General features: G+C 37.9%; 2 protein-coding genes across 4 annotated transcripts in view; both read right to left on the reverse strand.

Annotated features, from left to right (window-relative positions):
- Positions 1 to 1,503: 1,503 nt before the first annotated feature.
- LOC107739397 (proline-rich transmembrane protein 2) lies at positions 1,504 to 9,040 on the reverse strand. The gene is made up of 5 exons (XM_016551499.1): positions 8,838 to 9,040; positions 6,362 to 6,710; positions 4,559 to 4,851; positions 4,164 to 4,296; positions 1,504 to 3,104 (listed from the first exon to the last, which is right to left on the reverse strand). The coding sequence occupies exons 2-5, from the start codon at positions 6,624 to 6,626 to the stop codon at positions 3,088 to 3,090; spliced, it is 708 nt and encodes a 235-aa protein (XP_016406985.1). The 5' UTR covers positions 6,627 to 6,710; positions 8,838 to 9,040; the 3' UTR covers positions 1,504 to 3,087.
- A 3,782-nt stretch (positions 9,041 to 12,822) lies between these two features.
- The window catches only part of LOC107739398 (major vault protein), a 16,834-nt gene continuing 4,154 nt past the window's right edge, over positions 12,823 to 25,502 (reverse strand). The window contains exons 3-17 of one of the 3 annotated variants that reach the window (XM_016551502.1): positions 24,060 to 24,255; positions 23,642 to 23,765; positions 22,048 to 22,179; positions 21,683 to 21,777; positions 21,209 to 21,445; positions 20,909 to 21,031; positions 19,905 to 20,099; positions 18,499 to 18,734; positions 18,083 to 18,280; positions 17,814 to 17,958; positions 15,607 to 15,818; positions 13,641 to 13,757; positions 13,430 to 13,556; positions 13,153 to 13,341; positions 12,823 to 13,003 (exon numbers count right to left, since the gene is read on the reverse strand). In XM_016551502.1, coding sequence (XP_016406988.1) covers positions 12,875 to 13,003; positions 13,153 to 13,341; positions 13,430 to 13,556; positions 13,641 to 13,757; positions 15,607 to 15,818; positions 17,814 to 17,958; positions 18,083 to 18,280; positions 18,499 to 18,734; positions 19,905 to 20,099; positions 20,909 to 21,031; positions 21,209 to 21,445; positions 21,683 to 21,777; positions 22,048 to 22,179; positions 23,642 to 23,765; positions 24,060 to 24,255 — 2,455 coding nt within the window. In that variant the 3' untranslated portion in view covers positions 12,823 to 12,874. Of the gene's footprint in view, positions 13,004 to 13,152; positions 13,342 to 13,429; positions 13,557 to 13,640; positions 13,758 to 15,606; positions 15,819 to 17,813; positions 17,959 to 18,082; positions 18,281 to 18,498; positions 18,735 to 19,904; positions 20,103 to 20,905; positions 21,032 to 21,208; positions 21,446 to 21,682; positions 21,778 to 22,047; positions 22,180 to 23,641; positions 23,766 to 24,059; positions 24,256 to 25,502 lie in introns of all 3 variants that reach the window. The other 2 variants (XM_016551501.1, XM_016551500.1) reach the window with 2 other exon arrangements.

The following is a 25,502-nucleotide window of genomic DNA, read 5'->3' on the forward strand; positions in this document are numbered from 1 at the left end:
TACATCACATATTGTTGTTCCAAAACAATTCATTAAGGCATGCACAGACAGATCTGCATGAAATCAGGATTATATTAGCAACATGAGTTATCATAATGCCTCTCAAATCATTTCATGTCACAGAGGAAACTAGCACTAACTAGTCTTGACTAGCACGAGTGCTTTCACCAAAATGCAGTTGAATTTGTAACAGAATGTTTGATAAACACAAAAACAGAATTTTTCTTCACATCAATAAATAGATCCTTTGAATAGCAGGTAGAACTTGTAACCCAGAGAACTGGACTCGGCTGGTGTCTTTGAAACATTTCTTTATAGAATTGCACTGTGCAGCATAGGCGATCTGTAATCAGTGTGTAAACATGCTTGTAAGGTCAAAGTTTCAGCAAAGCACAAATGGCATACAAAACAAATGGCCGATTTCAAGGGCTGATTTTAAAATACATACCAATAAAAATACTCAAGGGTGATAAAATTTGTGAAAGCACTGCAGTGCTAACAGTCAAGATTTGCATTACGAACACTGTTCTTGTCCATCAAAGAGATTCAGATTAACAGACGCGATTGGAAGCGGTACAAATTGCCACCTTGGAATTATACGGCTCTATCTGCATTCTGAGGAGTCTTAAGATATTGTGTTTCAAAGATTTTGCATTCCATATACTTTATAGATAGAACCTTTTTGTTTTCTAAATAAAAAGTCCCAAAATGTACACAACTTAAAAAAAAAACATCACATAATGTAAATAAATTGTCACAGAATAAGAATATGTAAATAACTCAGATAGAACCTTGTAATTCCAAAGTGACAAAATATGTACTGACACATATACATACATACGTATATACAAGCATGAATTTGTAAGCAGCTTAAATATAAATATTACTGAGCAGAACAATTCAAGAGAACAAAAGTCAAGCTGGCATTCACTGACTGCACGCGGTTGGATCAAATGTGCATGCTACGCTCATTCATATTTGAGTGGTGGGGATGTAGAGCAGTAGCAAACTGAAATGTATCAAGGAGACGATTGTAGCCCCACGTTCATGCAAGCCAAACCCAAAGCGAGCCCCAAAAAATGGGGGCCTCTCACCCTCTCACTGCCAAACCTGAGTCAGCATGCTTATCCATATCATACTGTTTGTGGTACGGAATAAGCTGTGTTAGATACAGAACATTTACAAAGCGCTACACAGCAAAGGTCTTTGCCTTGTTAAAAATATAAGAATACTTGATTTCAGAGAGTTAACAAGTGCCCCCAATCGCTGTCAGAAAGCTGTAAACATCAATGAAACAAAGTCACATTCTGCATGCAAGAGACCCGAAGCCATGAAAATGAGGGATTCATAATATTATCTATAAAAGAACTCCAAATATGTAGGGATGCACAATTAATGGTTATCAGCTGATGTTTTAAATGAATAGTTTGGTAGTATTTAAATTTATGTTTGATCAATATTGGATTTTGTGTGTGTGTGTGTGATATTGGATATTTAATTGTGCATGCTCATTTCCTATATTTTTACATTTAGATTACCTTTGTCCTCTCACTTAATCTTTAAACACACGAATAATTCAATAACACTGTGAAATGTAATCTTTAATAATTCTCAAAGTTCATTTTAAGCACAAATTTTTTTAAAGCCTAAATTAAATTTTTAGTGTTTTACCCGGCTATTGGCCATAAAATGAAACAATTAATGGCTTACCAGTATGGGCTAATATGTTAATATCAGTGCATCCCTACATATATGCCTTCTTAAAAATGCATCCATGCTCTCATTTCCTGTTTCAGTCACAAACATGCCCACCTAAGCTGGAGTCTTGGCAGAGTCTGAATTTTGGCACAGTCGGTGTGGCCTGACCAGGAATGATTCAGGTATCATTCTGTTGAGCAACACAAATCATTCCACCAAACAAACAGTTTGGAGCTGTGTAAAATGATTCGTCATGGCCAAAACGTCCTAGCATTCCTGCTGAATGTGTCTGATTCCATTGTAAATATTATGGTATAAAAATAGGACTGTTTGTATCATAATTTTGCCTCATACTGCTAAAACAATAATAAATTAATGGTTTGCTTTCTGTTTGCCTTGAAGGATCTGGCCGAGCATTGCTGTAAGGAAGAGGGGAGGGCATGTTGGCGAGCATTACGATATTGGCTTCTTCTCACACACACACACAAGCAGCCAATCAGAGGCAGCTCAGATCCCCTTCAACACTACTGCATTCCCTACATCTCGCCATCTCTGGGGTATGTTTTCATCTGAAGGTACTGCCCCCCTCCTCTCCTCCCCTATCCTTCTCTCTCCATCCCTCCATCTGTGTGAAACAAAAGACTGCAGCTTGGTCTCGATCCCTCCCACTTTCTCCTTACCTCTCCCTCCTTCTCTATCTGTAGGATTCTCTGATACATGATTTTTTGTTTATGTGTGTTAATCTGCATCTTAATCTCTGTACATTCTGAGAGAGAGAGGCTGTAGAGCAGCTCTTAAGGTAATTCGGACTCATCTGTGGATGGATGCCAATACGGAAGCCATCTGCTGTTTCATATAATCAATTACATTTTAATCTGAGCTTTTCTTTATGGATTCACACTTCTGAGAAAACAGGGATACTAAGATGAGCTTGTGCGTAAAAAATACTTTGAATCTTTGTCAAGAACCAAAAAAAATTAAAAATCCCTTCCCATTCTCTCTCATTCTTTTCCTCCCTCACATCCTCAAGGGGTGCATGACGAATGAAATGAGATCATATTTGTGGTCTCCTCACTGACGTCATCTCAAATGGTGAGTCCTTTGTTGGGAGAAAAAAAAAAAAACAATCATGCATGCCTTGCCGCTTCGCTCCTGATTCCAGGCATTTGAAGAGCTGAAGAGTCCATGTTGTCTTTGATTGTTCTGGCACGATAGAAGATAAAGGTGACATCCGGCTTCAGAGTCTTCTGACAGAGTATAAAACAAATGAAAAAGCATTCAGGAGCATTCAGATGTAGAGAGATGAATGACACATGGAAGAAGAAAATGGTCATCATGGATTGGTTGTTGGTTGTGAATTTTACTTCACCCTGAGTGTCGAGACAGCCATCAGGTCTTAAGTATTACTGAAAGAGAAAAAGAGGTGCTGAAAGAATGAAGCAAAGTGAATTTCAAACAAAACACCTACTTCAAAAATGATACACATACAAACAATTCAACAGAAAATAATTAAAGCGCAAACTCCAAAGCCAACTTTACAAAGCCAGCTTGTGATTTTTCTGTTCTTTAGTATATTATTTAATTAAAGCATAAGTATATGTAGTTGTAGACTGATTTTCAAAATTTCAAAAATAAAACAGGATACAAAGTTAAATACAATATCATTCAAACATTTGGGGTCAGTAAGATTTTTTTGGGTTTTTTTGGTAATAAAAAAATGCATTTATTCAGAAAGGATTAAGTGTTACAGTGTTACAAAAAGATTTCTATTCCACATAAATACTGTTCTGTTGAACTTTCCATTCATTAAAGAATCTTGAAAAGACAAAAATATTAATCAGCTCAACTGTTTTCAACATTGGTAATAATCAGAAATGTTTCTTGAGCAGCAAATCAGCATATCAGAATGATTTCTGAAGGATCATGTGACACTGAAGACTGCAATAACGATGCTGAAAATTCAGCTTGCCATTTTAAAATACATTAAAATAGAGAACAGTTATTTTTAATTGTAACAATATTTTACATTATTACTGTTTTTCACTGCATTTTTGATCAAATAAATGCAGCCTTATTGAGTATAAGAGACTTCTTTCAGAAACATTTAAAAAAATTACCAACACCAAAACTTTTGAATGGTAGTGCATGTCACATTTCAGATCCTGAAATGACAAAAAATTAGATCTTAATCTAACCTTTAAAATATAATATCAGATTTGATATTTTTATAATATTTGATATAAACAGGTTACCTGTAAAAAAAAAACACTACTTCTACAAACTATAAAACAACAAACTTAGATCCATTAAATACAGGCCACGATCAATCTCACCTGTAATCAGATCTAATTCAAATCCTGACCATGAGCTAAAGCTCTTCAACCTGACATTGACCCAAATCACAAAGTCAGCTCTAAGCTTGCATTCAATTTCACATGCTCTGGCCTCATGGGAAGGATACTCACCACCACAGTTGATGATGATAGTAACAATAATGATGACAATCCCACCCACCAATGACACGATGGACAGGATTTTTGCATTCTGGCCAAGACGACGCGCACCATCCATATTGCCCTGCTGCAGACTGTTTCGAGACTGGGAGTAGGAAGAGAAGTTGAATGAAAAGGAGAAAAAATATACATGGAGAATATATAAAAATAATTCCATCATCACTGGAAGGAATTATCCAGAATACAGTTTCTTGGCTAGTAAGAAATGTTTTCAATTTAATCTTCAAGAAGTTCCTTTCGTACACTGAGTGGCATAATTCTTCATAATTCAAGTGAAATCACAGTCCCTCCTTACTCGACAGAAACTGTATCCAGCAATCCCACCCCGTAAACACACAAGCACACACCATGACTGAGAAGGTCAAGCCGACGATGTTAATGGGCCAGACAGGACAGAGGCAGGCCAGAATAGCCCATATGAGATAATCGTTGGGTTTGGATCCGTCTCCAACATCAGTGGCCGCGCTGGGCTGTCGGGTGAGTGACGGTCGAGGTGACCCCGCGTGACTCATTGACCCAGAGCGGCTGCTCAGGTTGGCTCGCCCGTTTGCGTGCGCGTGGTTGGGCTTGGCCTGCTGCTGACGAGGAGGAGAAGAAGCTGTCGGAGACATCTCGATAGGACCAGGGCAAACACCATTACCTGGAGTGATGTGAAAGAGAGAAACACGTGAGAAAGTGAGACAATATGTGGATGCATAAGCCTGCCTTTCAGACTGTCTGTTTTTAAAAGAAGTGATTATTCTAAAGCAGGGCCATAACCACCATAAACACCGAGGGGGACAAGTCCCCCCCCCACCCCCACCCCCCAATAATTAAAAATGGTCAAGTTGTCCTCCCAATTTTTGAAATTATTGCACTTCTCCACTTCTCCGTTATGCAGCACTCTGTTTGTTATAGGATGACAAAAGGGTTTAAAAGTTACATTTTTATGCTGGTCTGCCACAGTGGTCTAGCAGCACTCGTCAATGTCAAAATGATTGAGAAGTCCAATCAAATCAAAGTTGGCGTGAAGCACCAGTTTTCACATAAGATGGTAAGACAAAACATTTAATATTTGACATCTGTTTTACGACAGAAATGTTAAACGACCAACAGTAATATCCAGCGATGCAAACTACTAAACTTTTTTTTTTTCTTAAATATTGCTGTTTTGAATGGAAAATATGGTATAATTTACATGATTCAAGTAATTCCTAACTGAATGTAATGAGACAAGAAAAGTTTTGCGTTTTCGACATATTGGGCATACAAAAAAGAGTGAATGTGTGTATATTTTAAAATACTATTTGCAAATAGTTCCAAAATGATTACTTAAATGCTAGAATTAAACCTAGCATTTCCTTCACCATTCTATTCCATTATACTTCTTTTAAAAAAAAAAAGGTCCACTCCAGTGTTAAAGAGTCAAGACGTGGTTACGGTCTTGTTCTAAAGGCACCAAAATCTCCTGCTCAGTTTCTACTGGCAGAAGGGAACTGCATCTGATTCATCTACTTGTTGAGAAAAACAGACAAAAAAAAGAGAGTGGGGGATGGTACAAAAGCTGAGAAGAAAAGGGAGTGAAAGTAGAGTGAGGCTGTAAATCATTTTGTATCAGTCTCATAGAATTTGAGAAAAAATGCTGAGAGATCCTTTTTCTCTTAAGGACAGAAGGAGCGGCTTGTACATCACTGTGGGACTAAGGTGATCATTAAAGACCACCTTATATTTCCTATTGAAACAGGGAGTAGGGGGTGTCATAACGAAGGGTTACAAGATTTGCTAATTACTAATGCTATAGTCAGAGTCAAGTGGTATTAAGGGAAGTGGTATTTTGCTGACTAATATATATATATATATATATATATATGTATGCCCATAAGTGCACGATAATGTCATCAGTCTACTAAATGTTAATTTTGTAACTGTAAGCTTTTAGGTGTACACTAGCATACAGATGGCCTCAAAGCTAGCAGACATAGACCTAACACCACAAAACTCTAATTTTGATGCCATGGGGTCTTTAAATGACAGGTAATGACAGGTGATATGAGCAGGTCCTGATCTACTACCTTAAATAAATGTAAAATTGAAATAAATGTATATGTAAATATAATATATTTTATAAACTAATAAACAAAATGCAAAATGTAATTTAAATAGTTTTTTACTTGTTTCCATCTTCTCGTCAATGACTGTCAGGTGAACATTGGGCGGGGCATCCTGAGAGGGGTCGGGGTCTGCAGCAGGAGTAGGTGTTGTGGTGGTGGGTGGATCTTGTTGCTCATTCTTGATTGGCTGTGAGGCATTGCCGGTGAGGTCCGACTCTGTGCCTGGTTGCTGATTGATCTCTTGCTCTGATTGTTGCTGCTGTTGTTCTTCCTCCACTGCACCAGGTGCGGCAGTGGGAATGCCGGTGTCAGCGTTCACATCCATTCCCAAGATGTTTATGACAACTGATGTGTGGCAAAATCAAGCTTATATGTCCGTATAAATTTTGGATTTCTGATTTGTTGAGAACTGTTGGGTAAAAATCAATGAAACAGAAAACAGTTATTTAAAATGGTAATAATATTTCACATTATTGCTGTTTTTACTGTATTTCTATTCAAAAAATTGGTGAGCATGAGACTTTTTTCAAAAACATAAAAAAACACTGACCCCAAACTTACATCTTAAAATTACATTCTGGAAATTTTACTACGCAGTTGCACTTTACACATGTTAAAAATGAACATGTTTAAATGTGTAACAAATTACTGGAACTACTCTTCTTACTAGCACTTGAGATTTTTTCGTAAAACCTTGTACCTTTATCTATCTACTTAAAGGTGAAGTAATTTCTACATCAAATAGAATTGAAGAAAAACTGTCTTTGTTTTCAAACCAGCTTCCCAAACACCCTGTCTTCCACCGGTTTGAAATACAGTCACACCCCACACTGAACAAACTTGATTATTTTGATATTTAAAACATACAGACAGCAATGTTTTGATTGTGCTACAGAGCCACAGTGTTTACACTTTTTGAGGAAATCAGTTGTTGTTGCTGCACATTAAGCTGGAACAGGAGAAACCAACACAAAATCTACATTAGGCTGCTATCGTTAAAAAACTCCATAATTGACCAAGGTATGGTAAATCATTTTGTCATGTGAACTGTATCCAAAAGGGGCTGATTTTTCAACAACCCAGTCTGCACCTGTTCACCTGTCTACATTTAATCTCCCTCAGAGCAGGAATCTGTCCCGAGACCCTACAGGGACAAAAATGAAACATAAAGCCATGCACCACAACCAGCTTTATTTGTGTGATATCCTCATCTGCCTCATCATATACCGATCTGAAAGATGACAGAATTTCGTGGGAGAGCTGCAACCATCAAAGCTAGACTGCCTAAAACTATGCAATATGTTGTATGGTCTTAAAAACTATAGCTCTGTCACACCCAAAATCCCAGAAAACCCCCTTTTCGAATCTAAAAGGAAACAACAAAAGACCCTAATCATATTCATCATATTCAGAAACAAATATATTAATTACGTTATGTACGCGCTGTTCTTTAAATTCCACAGGAGCATCAGGTACCAACATCTGTGAGAAAACAAAGAGCAACAAATGGCACACCCATATCTGCAACTATAAAACATTTTATGATTTATGACAATACATACTGACTGAACACTGCAACTGACTCGTGCGCCATGCTGCGTTTAACATAACCCTCAAATCAATCAGATAATCGATCAATCTCACATCAATGACTTTTCCTTTTCATCTGTCTCACTCTTTGAAATTCAAGGTACCAGTCTAGAGATAAGCACACAACAGACACACACGGGACACTCACCCACGGGTCCTCTGTACGCGTGCCAAATGGCTATATCATAATTCAGTGAAAATGATGGTTATAGAGCACAGCAGTGCACGCACACCCATACATACATACACAGTGTTGGGAAGGTTACTTTGGAAATGTAATAGGTTACAGATTACAAGTTACCCTATTTAAAATGTAATAGTAGTGTAACTTTTTCAATTACTTTATTAAAGTAATGTAACTGATTACTTTTGATTACTTTTTGATTACTTTTATACATTTCTAATGAATGTTTATTTTCAACTATTAATCATTTTCAAACATTTACATCACGCAGGGTTAACCTTACAGTAGTGCTCAACAACTGTCAGACTTTCAAAATCCTTCCTCACTTGAAGATGATCAAATTTGAACACATCCACCAAAATCAGACTTTAGTACCGCCTTTTACTTTGAGATTGATCTGAAGTTCAATGCAGATTTAAAATCATAAGAAAGGGAAAGAAATCAGTTAAATCTGTATGTGGATGTGTGTAAATATTCAAATGTAATCCCCTTTGTAATCGTTGACATTTTCATAAGTAACTGTAATTTAATTACACATTTCTTCTTAGTAACTGTAACTGATTACAGTTACATTTATTTTGTAATTAAATTACGTAACGCCGTTACATGTAACTAGTTACTCCCCAACACTGTACATACATACAGAATACAGCAGTAAGAAAAGTGACACACCCACAGCACCCGAGCAACGACTGATGCACTGATGCGAGAATCAAAATGCCCGTAATACATTAGGAGCATGCAGATCGAATGTGAACTCACCGTAATCTAATGCAAAATGACAGCAAACATCATTATAATCTTTCTCATTTTGAATTAAAAAAAACAGCAGCACATCAAAGTTTAGGTGGTGCTACAGAATTAAGATTAAAATAAACCTTGCTTTATCCTGCCATATACTAAATCAGTTTAAAAACGTGGGGTAATCTGTCGGCATATGATCCACTGCGTTTATGACTCGCTGTTCTCCCTCACTGTGAAACTGTGCGCGCGTTCTCGACTCTGTGGCGTGTGCGTGTTTTTCTTCTTCTTTTTTTTGGTGGTTTACTTGTAGAGAGAAAGCTCTGAATAGTGGTAGGGATCTTGATTCAGTAACTCGAATCTTTTGAGTCGGTTGAATAAAACGAATCATTCATTTGATTCGTTCAGTGTTCCTTTCTGCTTTGTTGCATCGTTACAACAGGGAAACGGCGGATCTGCTTTGAATTTGTAGAGAAAATGATTGATTTATAAACAATGCTGAGATGATCATTTTTAAAGGATAATATGTTTTGTTCAGCTTTGTTGTTGTGTTTTGTTTATATATATATATATATATATATATATATATATATATATTGTGTGTGTGTGTATCAGTGGTGTAGTCCTAAAGAAAAAAGTGGTTTACTATTACCCAGTAATAAAAACAAAATCATGAACATAAATGTTTTTTACTGTATGTTGTTGTTGGTTTAGTAATATAGAAATATAAATTTAGTGCACTAAAATTGGTTTACAGATTATTTTTCAAGTAGTCTACTGCATGATTTAAGTAGTCGCAGGTCTTTGGGATTATATTCATCGTGAAAAGTGCTTTACAGATAAATCTGAATTTAATGTTTCATTTTATGCAAGTGGGAAATAAAACTTAATATGGAACAAATATTTCCAGATAATATTTTCTTAAATTTGCTTTGGCTTTAATAAAGTGGCAATAAAGCCAATTATGTAATTATAATGTCTAATATTTTTCTGCCACAGTATACACTGTGTTCCAAATTATTATGCAAGTGACATATCAGTATGATTTTAGCAAAATAAAAATTCTGATTTTAGTTTTTCAAAGAACGTGTTTGTTTGTTTGTGTTTGCGTTTCAGCCAGCCCTAACCTAAGCTCGCAGAGAGAAACCTTTACAGTGAGTGTATAGAAATATACGAAGACTGGTTTTTAAATAGTTTTATTCACTGACGAATGCCGTGCTACAATGGATGTGTGAGTTCTGGATGGTTGGTGAATGGCCACCCTGTTCCAACAAGCCTGCGACGTCAGTGAGGAGATGATGGGTGATGATTTGGGCTGGAATGTTGGGAAGTGAGAAGGAAGTTCCCTTTAGAGTCCCTGAGGGTGTCAAAATGACTTCTTTTCACGCATGACTTATGTGTAGTTCATAACTGACCATTTTCTGCTATGGCGTAAAAATAAGGATTATGTCTTCTGAAATAAAACGATTGTCATGCAGGAACGCACTATCCCATTGCTGAAAAAAACACTACAGCACTAAAACTGTTTAAAAATGTGTCTCTCTTCTGTAAATGCAAGAAAATAACAGGGAAATATGGTCGTTACAAGTCTTGTCTATTTCGCAGATTTTGACACAGGTCTGTGTCTCTCCACAGTGGCTCTCACCTGCCCTGTTTAGAGAGTAAAGAGACACTTGCGAGATCTTGTGGACTAGAAATTGTGGGCTATAAAGTCCACGATTACGAAAAAAGAACACTTTGCCTCAGTTTATTTGCATTGCAGCAATTCATGAACTAAAAGTGACAGATAATTTTTTTTACAGTGTTTTCTGCCATCTTGTGGAAACACAATTTCAGCACATAGAGCACAATGGCCAGAGTTACGTTCAATGACAAAAAATTCCACAGGCGCCTTTTTGTGTTTTTATGATAACATATTTATCACTTTAGCAGCCTTTTTTTTTTGCATTTTTGAGGGGTGCCATGTAACATGACACAAATATATTGCATGTACACCATTATATGTGGGTAAAGAGAGCCTTCAGATAGGCCCCAGATGTTATGTGTTCTGCACTGCCTATCAGCACCCTTTAGCTTTGACTATATTTTCAGTATACCTTATTGCTAATTAAACTACAGGATCTCTGCTTCTGCATCAAAAGCTCTAAAAGGAGAACAAAGTCTTGAAGATCGGCCTGCAACTGATGCATCAAGACTGGAAGTCTTGCCCCACTTTACCTATTTATTGTGCTTTTATTTTTCTGTGTTGCATGGTTCCATGCGTTTTAATACAGATAGATTTTTTACGTGTGTTGGGGATTGTGCAACACAATTAACTGAATAATTTATTCAGTTGTATATTTAGACATTCTGGGAAATGCTGATAACTCACTGGTTAGTGCTTTACACTGAATGGAGCAGAGTTGATTCAAATGAAATCAGTGGACAAAAGGAGGTGGCATTGGTTTGGTTTGCTCTGGCAATTCATTGTACAAGTAATTCATATGTATTTAGTCCTCACATCTGCCTAGAATTGTATGTTTAACTCAACCTTTTCATATACAAATTTTGCAAATTTATGATGGAAGAATTACATTCCATTGTGATTCGATCACTTTGCGTCTGTTACACCACTGGTAAAAACCGGGTCCTTCTTTGGTACAAGAAAGAGTGTGGCATGAAACCTGTGACAAGGATCCAGTTTTCATTCAATAACAGCATGAAGTCTGGTCTAGCTGATGCTGGGTATGAACTGGTGGACAAGGATCTGAATGCAGGAGCTGGTGAAGATCCCATCTTCCTGTGGTACTTCTACGGCAGCACTGAACATGACTTTCCCATTATGAGCCTCGAGGTAAGCAAAGATGCCAAAGAAGAACCTGCTCTTCTGAAAGATGGCTGGGAGAGACTGGGCTGTGATCTGAACCGTAGGGCAGGAGGAAAGTTCATCTACCTGTGGGTAAAGAGAGAGAAGCCGAGCTAAAGTGTTATCACAGTTGACAGACACGCCCACAAGTTCATCCATCACATTTGTTTAACCCGCCAAAAGTGTTTGATTGTGATGACTAGTTCATTAAGGATTCTTTCAGTGCATCTAATTTTTATTTCTTTTTTCTAATTTGGGATTTGATCAAAGATTGTGCAAAGACATATGGGAAATCTGGCTGTTGAAAATATAAAATTTTAACTCCATTCATATGAACCACATGAATTTTGTTGAAGAAGATCAAACCAGAGAGTAAAATGAATAAAAACCACTGCTGCCTTTTATACGGCAGCGTCAACATGTGGCCAAATATCTAAATCATCTAAATCATTCACAACCCCCATTTATTTACAAATGTCTATAAATAAATGAAATAAATGAAGACATGAGCAATGCAAAATTATGGACTAAATCAATACATAAAACCAATCCATATTCATAACTGATGGTTACAGGTGACATGCAAATGTAAAATGCCAAAAAATAAAAGAAAGAAAAAAATTACTATTTTACTCTTTTCCAATCAGAAATATACACCGTCTTCTCATAAAGGATGTAAGCGCCAACGAATCTGTAGAGTTAACGATTTAATGACTCGCTCGCAATGTCGCCACCTGCAGGCGTAACAATCTACAAAGACTACATTTTAAAATAAGTCTTCAAAGATATAAAAGTCCATAAAACTGTAAAGTGTTATCACAGTTGACAGACACGCCCACAAGTTCATCCATCACATTTGTTTAACCCGCCAAAGTGTTTGATTGTGATGACTAGTTCATTAAGGATTCTTTCATACGCAGCTTTTCATTTTTCGTTGGTCTTAGTACACGATGCAACTACAGAAGAGTCAAGTTTTAAATGAGAAAAATATCGAAACTCTTTGGTCATTTTTGAGCGAGATGCTAACGATCTAATCAGATTCAATGATCTATGCTAAGCTACAGCTAAAAGTGCTACCGCCAGACCCGGAGATCGGCTGAATGGATTCGAAAACGGTAAAACTCAACTGTTTAACTTTAGGGGAGTTGGAAAATTAGCCTATTTTCAAAAAAAAAAGTGGAGTGTTCCTTTAACCTCTGTCTCTCCTATTTTTTTATTTTTCATCCTGTTCTTTGCCCTGCAGAGCCCCCAGGAGGCCATTGGCAGTAGTAAAGAGATTAATAGGAGAGGAGCCATCCGTAATAAGAGTAGACTTCAGACCCAAAGACTGCAGGAGCTTCACCTGGAAGAAAAAATGGTACATGGTTTTATTAGGTTATTTTAAATATTAAAACAACAGAATCAACATCCATTCAAAATGCTATTATAAAACATTTGTGATGCAAAGCCTCCATAGAAAGATGTTAATTTGCTATCCCAATGCTCACTTACCTGTAGTTCAGGCCCGGCTCGGGCCATTTCCTTCAGGGTTTCGGTGCCCAGGCTCTCCATCAACTGCTTGAAGCGCTGGCTCTCAATCTCTGCCAGCTTCTGTTGCTTCTCCACGTCCAGTTGGTCCATCTCCTTCTTGTAATTCAGTTCCTGCTCACGCGCCTTACACAGACGGACCAGCTCAGCGTCCTGACACACAGAGGAGAGGAAAATGGTCAAAATCTAATAGGGCAAGAATAGAAAAAAGATGAGAACTAGCATAGTTTGGATGACATACAGCCTCGATTTTCTGAGCCTCTGCTTTGAGTTTGGCCTCTTCGACTGCTGCTTCTCCCTGTATACGAGCCGCCTCTGCTTTAGATTGTGCCTCAGCCTTCGCTGCTCCTGTACTCTCCACTGCAGCACTAAGACGCACACACACTGATTATTGACCATGAAAACATTAAATGTGAAGAGAAACTTAGCATTGGCCCTTGCAGTGAACTCACCTCTGAGCCTCCAGCTCAAGCAGCTCCTTTCTCGCTTTCTCTGCCTCTGCCTGGTCTGTGATCCTTTGCCTCTCCAGGCGACCCCGAGCCTCCTGCTCCAGACGCTCTGCCTCGTGTCTGAAAGAAGGAAAATGAATGTAAATGGGCATGACAGACAAATACATAGGGAAACTGGGAAAAGCTGGCAGAATAACAGAAGCTAGAGTCTTCTTTAAAGGTACACTATGTAACTTTTGACACTCTAGCGGTTAAAAAAAACTAAACGATTGTATGTGTCCTGCGAAACAACACTGTAGCCAGAGCTGCTTTGCTCCGTTTATAACAAGTCACGCAGGTACTGGTCTACTCCACAGTGGTTGGCGTCCTGCTCAGTCTAACATAGTCACACAATATAAACACCTATTATAGATGTACCGTAGTGATTCAGGATAAGACAAAAACACATTTTGGAAGATTTATGATGTACTCATTATATCAATATTTAAAAAAAAAAGTTCCATAGTGTACCTTTAGGGAAAAACATCAGCGTAAACCATTGTTTATGTAAATTGAGAGATTAAAAAAAATAATAATTTAAAGAAAAAATGTATAAAGAGAGTGAGATAAATTTTTTGGTTTGTACCGTGCAGTAGCCTCCTGTGAATTGGTGGTGATCTCGATGGCTAGTTGCACACTCTTCTGCAGGGCGTCGCGGGTGCGCTGGTCCACCGGCTCCACAGACTGAATGTCCACGCTGCTGATAACTAACCCATTCTGATTGAAGCACAGACTGGACCGCACCGCAAGCTTCTCATCAAAACCAAAGACAGCCGAACAGATGATCCTGATGGAGTTCTGAAAGAGAAATAGATGCATATGGTCAGAGCAGACAAAGACAAATAAGATGAACAAGCCTGATCACATCCTAATCATCATCAATTCATTTCTGAATTGATGTTTTTGGGACATATGCTGTTCTCTTTGCTTTTAGGGCCTTAAGCATACATTGACGATGAACAAATCAAGAGAAACACAACATGAAAGCTATATAGTAAATAACAAATACAGCTGCAATATTTTAGGAGTTTTGAAAAGTTTTCAAAGCAGTTTGCAACACATGTGGACACACAGGTCAAATATAGAAAAAGAAAAATATACATTTTTATAAAGTTTTGAAAGTATTATATGCTCACCAAGGCTGCATTTATTTAATGAAATATACAGTAAAATATACGGTAATATTGTGAAATATTACAATTTAAAATAACTGAATCTAGTTTTCAGTGTCACGTGATCATTCAAAAATCATTCTGATATGCTGATTTGCTGCTCAAGAAACATTTCTTCTATATATTTCTTATAAATGTTGTAACAGCTAAATATTTTTGTGGAAACCTTGATACATTTTTTCAGGATTTTTTAAAGAAGAGAAACTTCAAAAGAACAGCATTTAACTGAAACAAAATTCTTTTGTAACTTTGCACATTAACATTGCATCCTTGCTAAATAAAAGTGCTGGACAAATACATAGGGAAACTGGGAAAAGCTGGCAGAATAACAGAAGCTAGAGTCTTCTTTAAAGGTACACTATGTAACTTTTGACACTCTAGCGGTTAAAAAAAACTAAACTATTGTATGTGTCCTGCGAAACAACACTGTAGCCAGAGCTGCTTTGCTCCGTTTATAACAAGTCACGCAGGTACTGGTCTACTCCACAGTGGTTGGCGTCCTGCTCAGTCTAACATAGTCACACAATATAAACACCTATTATAGATGTACCGTAGTGATTCAGGATAAGACAAAAACACATTTTGGAAGATTTATGATGTACTCATTATATCAATATTTAAAAAAAAAAGTTCCATAGTGTACCTTTAGGGAAAAACATCAGCGTAAACCATTGTTTATGTAAATTGAGAGATTAAAAAAAATAATAATTTAAAGAAAAAATGTATAAAGAGAGTGAGATAAATTTTTTGGTTTGTACCGTGCAGTAGCCTCCTGTGAATTGGTGGTGATCTCGATGGCTAGTTGCACACTCTTCTGCAGGGCGTCGCGGGTGCGCTGGTCCACCGGCTCCACAGACTGAATGTCCACACTGCTGATAACTAACCCATTCTGATTGAAGCACAGACTGGACCGCACCGCAAGCTTCTCATCAAAACCAAAGACAGCCGAACAGATGATCCTGATGGAGTTCTGAAAGAGAAATAGATGCATATGGTCAGAGCAGACAAAGACAAATAAGATGAACAAGCCTGATCACATCCTAATCATCATCAATTCATTTCTGAATTGATGTTTTTGGGACATATGCTGTTCTCTTTGCTTTTAGGGCCTTAAGCATACATTGACGATGAACAAATCAAGAGAAACACAACATGAAAGCTATATAGTAAATAACAAATACAGCTGCAATATTTTAGGAGTTTTGAAAAGTTTTCAAAGCAGTTTGCAACACATGTGGACACACAGGTCAAATATAGAAAAAGAAAAATATACATTTTTATAAAGTTTTGAAAGTATTATATGCTCACCAAGGCTGCATTTATTTAATGAAATATACAGTAAAAACAGTAATATTGTGAAATATTACTACAATTTAAAATAACTGTTTGGCATTTTAAATGTAATTTATTCCTGTAATGGCAAAGCTGAATTGTCAGCAGCCATTACTCCAATCTTCAGTGTCATTTGCTGCTCAAGAAACGTTTCTTATATATTCTTATATATTTTTAATATATATTTTTTTCTTATCAATGTTGAAACAGTTGCACTGCTAAATATTTTTGTGGAAACCGTGATATATTTTTTCAGGACATTTTTGATGAAAAGAAACTTAAAAAAAAACAGCATTTATTTGAAACAGATTTGTTTTTTGTAACACTGCACATTAAGACTGCATCCTTGCTAAATAAAAGTGCTGAATTAATTAATTCTTTAAAAAATATATATATCTTACTGACCCCAAACTTTTGAACAGTAGTCTAAAGTTTAACTGTGATTGCCACACTTACAATCATGGCCAAAAGCCAGAGCACTAAACATAAAGGAAAGAGAAGTATCCGAGCAATAAAACTCTATAGGTGTGTCACATACCTTGTGGAAATCGTCAAACTGCACTGAGGCCACTGCTCCTCTGATTCTGGAAGCAATGGCTTTGCACGCGTCACCCACAAAGTCTGGCACAGAGAACAGAGCCGTAGCCTTGGCCGCTTCAACGGGCTGTTTGATATCAAAGTGCCTGACACGGAGAAAGAAAAACAGGTCACTCCCCTGATCAGCTTCATGATATTGTTTATTTGCACTTCATTTTTACTCCTCGAGACATTTTTAATACGGCTTTAGAGCACACGCACACAACGTACCAGTTGTACGAGAGCTGCAGCTGCAAGCGAGCATGATCGGCTGTCTCTATGGTGATGATGTCGGTGCAAAAGTCTGGGCCAAGCAGGAGACAAATGGTTTTGATGACATTAGGACGTTTGGGTTTGTCTCCAGAAAGGGAAAGAACTGTAAACTGCTCATCAGGACCCAGCATCACCATTTCAGGTCCAAACACCACCCTGTGAGAGAAACAGAATGAGAAAGAGAAAAAGAGAATGGCAAAGGTTATTTGCAATGTCCAAATTATAAAAGAAAAAATAAATAAATATAAATATAAGAAAAATAAATTATAAAAAATAAAAATACTCTTAAGAAATAACTGTTTGGCATTTTAAATGTAATTTATTCCTGTAATGGCAAAGCTGAATTGTCAGCAGCCATTACTCCAATCTTCAGTGTCATTTGCTGCTCAAGAAACGTTTCTTATATATTCTTATATATTTTTAATATATATTTTTTTCTTATCAATGTTGAAACAGTTGCACTGCTAAATATTTTTGTGGAAACCGTGATATATTTTTTCAGGACATTTTTGATGAAAAGAAACTTAAAAAAAACCAGCATTTATTTGAAACAGATTTGTTTTTTGTAACACTGCACATTAAGACTGCATCCTTGCTAAATAAAAGTGCTGAATTAATTAATTCTTTAAAAAATATATATATCTTACTGACCCCAAACTTTTGAACAGTAGTCTAAAGTTTAACTGTGATTGCCACACTTACAATCATGGCCAAAAGCCAGAGCACTAAACATAAAGGAAAGAGAAGTATCCGAGCAATAAAACTCTATAGGTGTGTCACATACCTTGTGGAAATCGTCAAACTGCACTGAGGCCACTGCTCCTCTGATTCTGGAAGCAATGGCTTTGCACGCGTCACCCACAAAGTCTGGCACAGAGAACAGAGCCGTAGCCTTGGCCGCTTCAACGGGCTGTTTGATATCAAAGTGCCTGACACGGAGAAAGAAAAACAGGTCACTCCCCTGATCAGCTTCATGATATTGTTTATTTGCACTTCATTTTTACTCCTCGAGACATTTTTAATACGGCTTTAGAGCACACGCACACAACGTACCAGTTGTACGAGAGCTGCAGCTGCAAGCGAGCATGATCGGCTGTCTCTATGGTGATGATGTCGGTGCAAAAGTCTGGGCCAAGCAGGAGACAAATGGTTTTGATGACATTAGGACGTTTGGGTTTGTCTCCAGAAAGGGAAAGAACTGTAAACTGCTCATCAGGACCCAGCATCACCATTTCAGGTCCAAACACCACCCTGTGAGAGAAACAGAATGAGAAAGAGAAAAAGAGAATGGCAAAGGTTATTTGCAATGTCCAAATTATGAAAGAAAAAATAAATAAATATAAATATAAGAAAAATAAATTATAAAAAATAAAAATACTCTTAAGAAGAATTCCACAGAACCTAAATATGAACATAAAAGTCTTTGCATAACTATATGACTGTCACTCAAACAAGCATCACTACATTACCTGGCCCTCTTCTCTCTGTAGTCGTACACCTGAATGGCCGCATTGTGTGGGACACGATAGGACACCACTCTGGTTTTATCTCTCTCAGCTTGCGCAAAGTTTCTTCCTCGCTCCGAACGGTCCGCTAGCGGGTCACGGGATTGGGACAGAAGAGTCTCCACATTGGCTGGAAGATCTTTCTCCCACAGTTCCTCATCCTGCGTTAGCATGTAGGTCTGGCCAATCACAGCACGCACCTGTGAAACAGACAAAGTCAGCAGGGACATAAAGCACTTTAACAACATAAACTATGTTGTTTGTGTGGTTTCACCGTTTACCTTTAAAGGAACACTCCACTTTTTTGAAAATAGGCTAATTTTCCAACTCCCCTAGAGTTAAACAGTTGAGTTTTACCGTTTTCGAATCCATTCAGCCGATCTCCGGGTCTGGTGGTAGCACTTTTAGCTGTAGCTTAGCATAGATCATTGAATCTGATTAGACCGTTAGCATCTCGCTCAAGGATTTTCTAGGCCGATATGGCTTGGAACTATACTCTCATTCTGGAGTAATAATCAAGGAACTTTGCTGCTGCACCCGTGGTACGTCAAGTTTTAAATAGGAAAAATATCGAAACTCTTTGGTCATTTTTGAGCGAGATGCTAACGGTCTAATCAGATTCAATGATCTATGCTAAGCTGCAGCTAAAAGTGCTACCACCAGACCCGGAGATCGGCTGAATGGATTCGAAAACGGTAAAATTCAACTGTTTCACCTCAGAATTTAAAAATTCTTTATTTTTTATTCCTTTATTTTTCCTAACACATATATAAAAACACAAAAGGTAGATTTTTTGAGAATTGTCCTACCCACTCTTTTCCTTAAAATGAAACTGACTGGAGAAAATGTATAAAATGTATGAACTCATGAAATATATATATTAATAATAGTGCTGTCAAGCGATTAATCGTGATTAATCGCATTCCAAAATAAAAGTTTGTTTACATAATATGTGTGTGTACTAAATAATATTTATTTTAATGGTATATCTGTTATTTGAATATTCTGAAGCAATATGACAGCTTTGTGTGTGGAATAATCTGAAATTTAAGCCTATATTTATTAAAAAAAACTCTTCCCCTCCGCTGTAGCTTATAATCAAATATGATGTCATTAGATGCACACTTTAAAACAACGTTGTACATTTTTGTCACTGTAGAGCTTGACAAAATTTCATTTTTGCATGAACAATTGCTTTAACTGGCACTGAACTCTACGCTCTCAAGCCTATTAAGTCTCAAAATGTCCTCTAGTTTTCCCCTAAGACTATTGTTAAAAGGGTTTAAAAACCCAAATGTGATTCTGAAAATCAGTGAAATGAAAAAAAAATGCATTTGGTCGATCGATTCTTTATAATCTTTGAATCTTGCCTTTCCAGTTTTGATGTCACGGACGTAAATGCCCTCATTCTCATCCAGTGGGATAGCATCCCGTCTAAGCAAGACTTCTACGGTGGCGGGCGGCACGTATTCGATTGGGCCGCGCAGCATCCAACGGTCACCTGGACGACGCTGTATTCCCCTCTTTTTGGCTCGGCTTTCCCCTTCTTCTTCATCTAGCCCTTCCTGCTGAAGCATTGAGGAGCGGGGAAGCGGGGTGAAAGAAAGAAGGAGGAGTAACAATGGCAAACATTAGTGTAAGGTGGGGACGGATACTGCAGCACAAGTGGCATACGATCAGACTGTGTGTATATGCGTGTGTATAAGCAAAGGTGAATGATAAGAGAAAAAATTAAGGGAATGCAAAATATTAAAATCATATTTATCCAAAAAAAAATTAAAAGTATTCATAATAGGGAATGAATTAATGAAGGAACTGATTTCCCCCACTGGTCTACCATATTAGTGCTCTAAATGTCAATGGCAAATGACAATTTACATTCAGACAATAAAAGTTATTGATCCAGAATCAAGTTCTTCCTGTTCACACAATTTATGACAAGGTGATTTATGAGTTTTAAAAGCGATCTAAACACAAACCTAGTTCACAAGCACAAAAAAAGAGTGGGTGAAAAAACACTCTCTTGTCTTAGCATATAAACATAAAGACAAACATTTCAGGAATGCTGAAAGAGTTATATAAACTATCGGGAACAAGGGGCAACGGCAGCACCTTGTGAAACACCTTAGGTAAACACAATACACCCACTCTCTATTTGTTTCCCTTTGTTCTCTCTCCTTGTTTGAATGCTATTTGAATGAATCAGAGCTCTTTTCTTTTTTCTGTCCTGAAACATCTATAAAACATTGTATGCCTTCAACCTGCACATGCCGTGACCTTAACAGCTGTTCATATATTGAATTTCTAGTTAATTATGTACTAAATAAGTGATTTTAGTAATTAATTATAGATGATCAAACATGTCCTTTACCTTCTCAGTGTCAATGAAGGCCTCGACAGCACGCAGCACGAGCCCCTCCTCCTCTGACAGCACGTACACATCCTGAATGCCGTTCTCCAAATGCTCTCCTGGCCTGAGGAAGAACGAACGCTCACCCTGTGAGACGAGGAGACAGAGAGAAATAAGATGAAAGGAGTCACATTACATGGCAAAGTTATTATACTTTGAATTTGCAAGTTACTTTTAATTAGAGATTTAATATATAATCTATATGTATGGTTCTATTAGAATTTACAGTTCTATTTAGAATTTACCAGAGAATGATTCACTCACCTTCACCACTCTCTTCTGTCCGAGCTGAGGTTTTCCATCAGCCCCCACGGGGTCCAGAACCACGCAGTACTGCCTGCTGTTCAGAGTCGTTACGTCAACCACCCCGACAACCTCCTCGGCCACAGAGGGTATGTGAGCTTCTCTGTCTGCCACGGTCACCAGCCACTCTTCTCCGGTGCGCCGCTCTTGGCCCCCGGCGTCACGGAACGGCCGGAGAGCTCGCACATGCAAAGCTTTCTAATGAAGTGGGAAATGACAAGCAGGCATTGATAATTAAGCTTGGGGCAAAATTGTGCTCTGAAGCTGTGACTTCATTAGTGAAGTGCTTTCGTCCTTAATCACTAGGTGCTATACGTTGACCTTTCTGTTGAACCAATTAACCCACCTATCCCTTATTACCGGTCTACTTAAAGTGTGAACGGAGAAACAAAACATGCTACAGGGAACCACAGGGAAAGGGACAGAAGAGGGTACCTTGTCCGTGAGGATGAAAGCATTGACAATATCCACAACCTCTTCATGAGCTCCAGGCAGATAAGCTCCCACCTTACTGACCTGCCATTCCTCACCTGAACACACACACAATTAAACACATACACACAATGTCAGACATATTTATTTGGTTATGCATGCAAAATATGAACTGTCAACTATGTTTGCCTATACAATGAAGGGCAATTGGGGCCAAAACCGCTCTGGACCCCACTGACTTCATGATTGTATGGACATTTTTTTAAATATCTTTTTTAATGTTCCACAGAAGGATAAAAGTCATACAGTTTGGAACAACATGAGGGTGAGTAAATAATGAAAACTGGAATTTTTTTTGTCTCACAAACCAGTAACTCTTTGGACTCCACTGCGGTCCAGGCCCTCTTTGCGTGCTCGGAGGCGAATGGCCTGATTCTCTCTGATCACCGTGGCCTTTATGACTTCAAGTACCGCCACCTCCTTCCTGGGAATGTACGTCCCTGCCGGAAATAAAACGCTCACCAGGTTAGACATCTTACATCATATGATGTCACCTATAATGTATAGATACATTACGATGGATGCAATGCACTTTACTGTGATTGTGAGTAACTTGCATCTCCCCTTTTCACAATTTACATTTTTTCTATTAATAGTCAACATGAAAATAAAATTCAAGTCAAGTCAGGTTTATTTTTATTGCGCCTTTTACAAAACACATTGTTTTGAAGCAGCTTTACAAATTGTATTTCTATATTGTGTTATGTATCTTTACTGTGACAGAAAATGAAAAGATTAGAAGTAGAATTATTTTTTGTCAGGCCAGAAATTTATCCCATAATTCCTGAACAAGTTACTGATGGACTAATATTTGACCCCTATTTACTGCATGTTTCTACGTTTATCTATAAATGCCTTTCCAGAAAATGTCTGTCTTTGTATATGTAAAATCTTGCTTGGCCTCTGATTTAGCTTTTCTTTTTCAGTTAACTTCACAAATCTTTATTACCAACTGGCTCCATTTAGGTATGTAACAGCTACCTTTCACAATCCAGTCAATTCCCAATGAAGTCCCATCTCACATTTTTTCCTCTTTCAACATCCTGTTTCACTGTTTTCTCATTAGCCATCCTGTTGTCATATTATGGAGGTAAGTTGTGTTGCAAACAGCATTTCATGTTGACTTCAGTTTTAATCTATAAATTGTTCAACATCTGAAGCTAACTGCCTCTAGCATAATGTAATTAATATCTGAAAAACTGTGCTGAATAAATTCACTTCTCCTTTCATGACCACCGTGAATCAACATAGGGAGAGATGTGTTGGTGTTTAATCTGTTGGGATTTACAGGGTTTCTGTTATGCTGAAGTTTTGTAGGATCATCATTGTGGTGAAGAGTAGAGCTTGAGGTTAGGTTGAAGATGGGCTGCAAAACTTCAATACTATATATACTGCATGTTGCTTAACGTATACATACTAGTATATAGTGATAGTCTCTGTGATAGTTACATTAGCACATGCAAGTGTGCTATTGATAACTAGTACTTCACCATAAAGCAAAATATGCAAGCAATATTATCAGTGAGTTGGTATATATTATATATAATATTTCATATTAACTGTAATTAACATGTTAGTGTAATACAAATGTAATTTTCATAAGTTTACTTAAATGTTTCTCTGTATTCTGCACTTATTGGGTTTTACAGTGCAGGCAAAACTGAATAAGCAAAAAACCTTCTTGAAAGTTATTTGGTCTTCACTCTTCATGTATGGGAAACAAAAAACTGAAGAACATATTTCTATGTACTATAGCATTGCCCCATGAGGAACAACTTTACTGCCTTTTATTTCTCCCTGAACTTCATTATTTAAAACTGTCATTTGCTTTGAGCAGGTAAACTAGTCCAGGCTGGCGCACAAAACTCTGTAAAGCTAATGCTAGTTGTGCAGCAGTGGTACCTGGTCCCTCAAACAGCCACTCGTCTCCTGCTACCCTCTTCTCTCCTCCCTCCTCTTCAAAGTCCAGCAGGGCCTGCAGACGCAGGGCTGTGTCCGGGTACACAATCTGCAGTGGCGTCACATCCTGTGAGAGAAAGACAAACAGACAAATTATAGTAATACTAATCAGAAGAAAATGGTAACAACTGGTAATAATTATATTAGGTTGTAAAATAATAATTATAAAAGGCATTGGCTGCTGCAAAATGGTGCTTGTTTTGATCTAGTCAACGTGAGCTGATGGGAAAAACATAGGTGTGATACAGACACTTTTGACAGAAACCACAACCGGTTGAAACTACCCACAAGTCTGAGCCCTTCAGCCACAAGCTGCAAAGCAATATGATTCTCAAGCATACAATACAATATAACTTCATACCTTTTGAATCTCTTCACCAGGGTAGAGTGGGAACGGGTCCTGGGTCAGGCGGATCTCCAGGTCAGCATGTCTGAGCTTAGCTTGACCTGATGCATCAAACTGAACCTGACCTTCATCATTACGGGCAGCGGGGTTGAGCACAACACAATAGTGCCTGGGCGGCACCATGATCATGCGGACAGGGGCAAACAGAACCCTGAGAGAAAATGGGAGGAAGATTTCAGATATTCAAATGTGTCGCATAATATTAGCACACACGCTGTCATTCAAAAGTTTGGGGTCAGAACGTTTTGCTTTTATAAAGAGTTAGATTTTCTAACAGTTTTGTTTTCTTCTTTTTTTATTTTATACTTTTATTCAGCAAGGGTGCATTTGAATGATCAAAAGTGATAGTAAAGACATATAATGCTACAAAAGATTTCAAATACAGTGGGTATAGAAAAGATTCACCCCCCTTTAAAATAATCACATTTTGTTGCTTTGCAGCCTGAAATGAAAACGGACACAGTTTTTGTTTTATCCAGCTGTATTTACTCCCACAAGGTTATATTCTGCACCCACCCGCTCCCGCTATATATTGACTCTTTGTTCACCCGGCCGCTGTCCGCTTAGAATAATTTTCTTCCCGACCTGACCGTTCCCGCTAAATTTAGATCTCGTTTCCAGAATCTCACATTAAAATTTCCGCAAGTGAAAGAAACACTAACAAATAAAAGTGTATTCTGCACAACATTTTATGTTATTTTATTCGTCTTGTCAAGAGTCTTGAATTGATTGATTTTGACTTGAATTTATATGAATTATCTTAAGACACAATTTGTTTCATATTTTATGCAACACAGTAGGGAAAAAAGTGTCAGAGAAAATTAAAATGTAAAAAAATTGTATTTCTTATTTTTACTCATCTTGTCAGGATACAATTCATTTAACATTTACAACACAATAGTAAAAAGTGTCGCAGAGAGAAAAAAATATTCTGCTCTGTCACTCATTGACAACCTGCCTGTTCTGTCTGAGGGCCGTATATTTACCTACAGCCTGCTCTGAGCATCGTTATGCACATGACCCACAGACCCCGCAAATAAAATGCCGTGACGCAGAAAGCATGCGCAGATATGCTGTTCTGAATGGACGTTGGGAACGGGATATTGTTAGACCTCCTCCCGTTCAAATTACACCAGAGTTACCGACCGCTACCGCGTTTTATTCGGAATTTAATCCCGTGGCGCAAGAAATCTGGTCGGGTCCGAGATGGTCCACACTGCAGAACACAAGATCCAGGGGGCGGGGTTGGATCCAACTCCAACTCCTCCCACCTTACATATACCTAAACCTACCCGTCTCCACCCCTGATCCCTAAACCCCCCCATCTCCACCCCCTAGATGTGGATCCAACCCCGCCCCCTGGATCTTGTGTTCTGCAGTGAGGGGCTATTGTCGGGA

Source organism: Sinocyclocheilus rhinocerous, unplaced genomic scaffold (assembly GCF_001515625.1).
Source record: "Sinocyclocheilus rhinocerous isolate Xijiao unplaced genomic scaffold, SAMN03320098_v1.1 scaffold2300, whole genome shotgun sequence".
In the NCBI taxonomy this organism is placed as follows: domain Eukaryota; kingdom Metazoa; phylum Chordata; class Actinopteri; order Cypriniformes; family Cyprinidae; genus Sinocyclocheilus; species Sinocyclocheilus rhinocerous.

Excerpts from the sequence above, each read along its gene's own strand:
- LOC107739397 (XM_016551499.1), bottom strand. The coding sequence starts at position 6,626 with ATGGATGTGAACGCTGACACCGGCATTCCCACTGCCGCACCTGGTGCA. Across the intron at positions 4,852-6,361 it reads TGACGAGAAGATGGAAACAA|GTAATGGTGTTTGCCCTGGT; the intron begins GTAAAAAACTAT and ends ACATCACTCCAG. Across the intron at positions 4,297-4,558 it reads GCTTGACCTTCTCAGTCATG|TCTCGAAACAGTCTGCAGCA; the intron begins GTGTGTGCTTGT and ends TCCTACTCCCAG.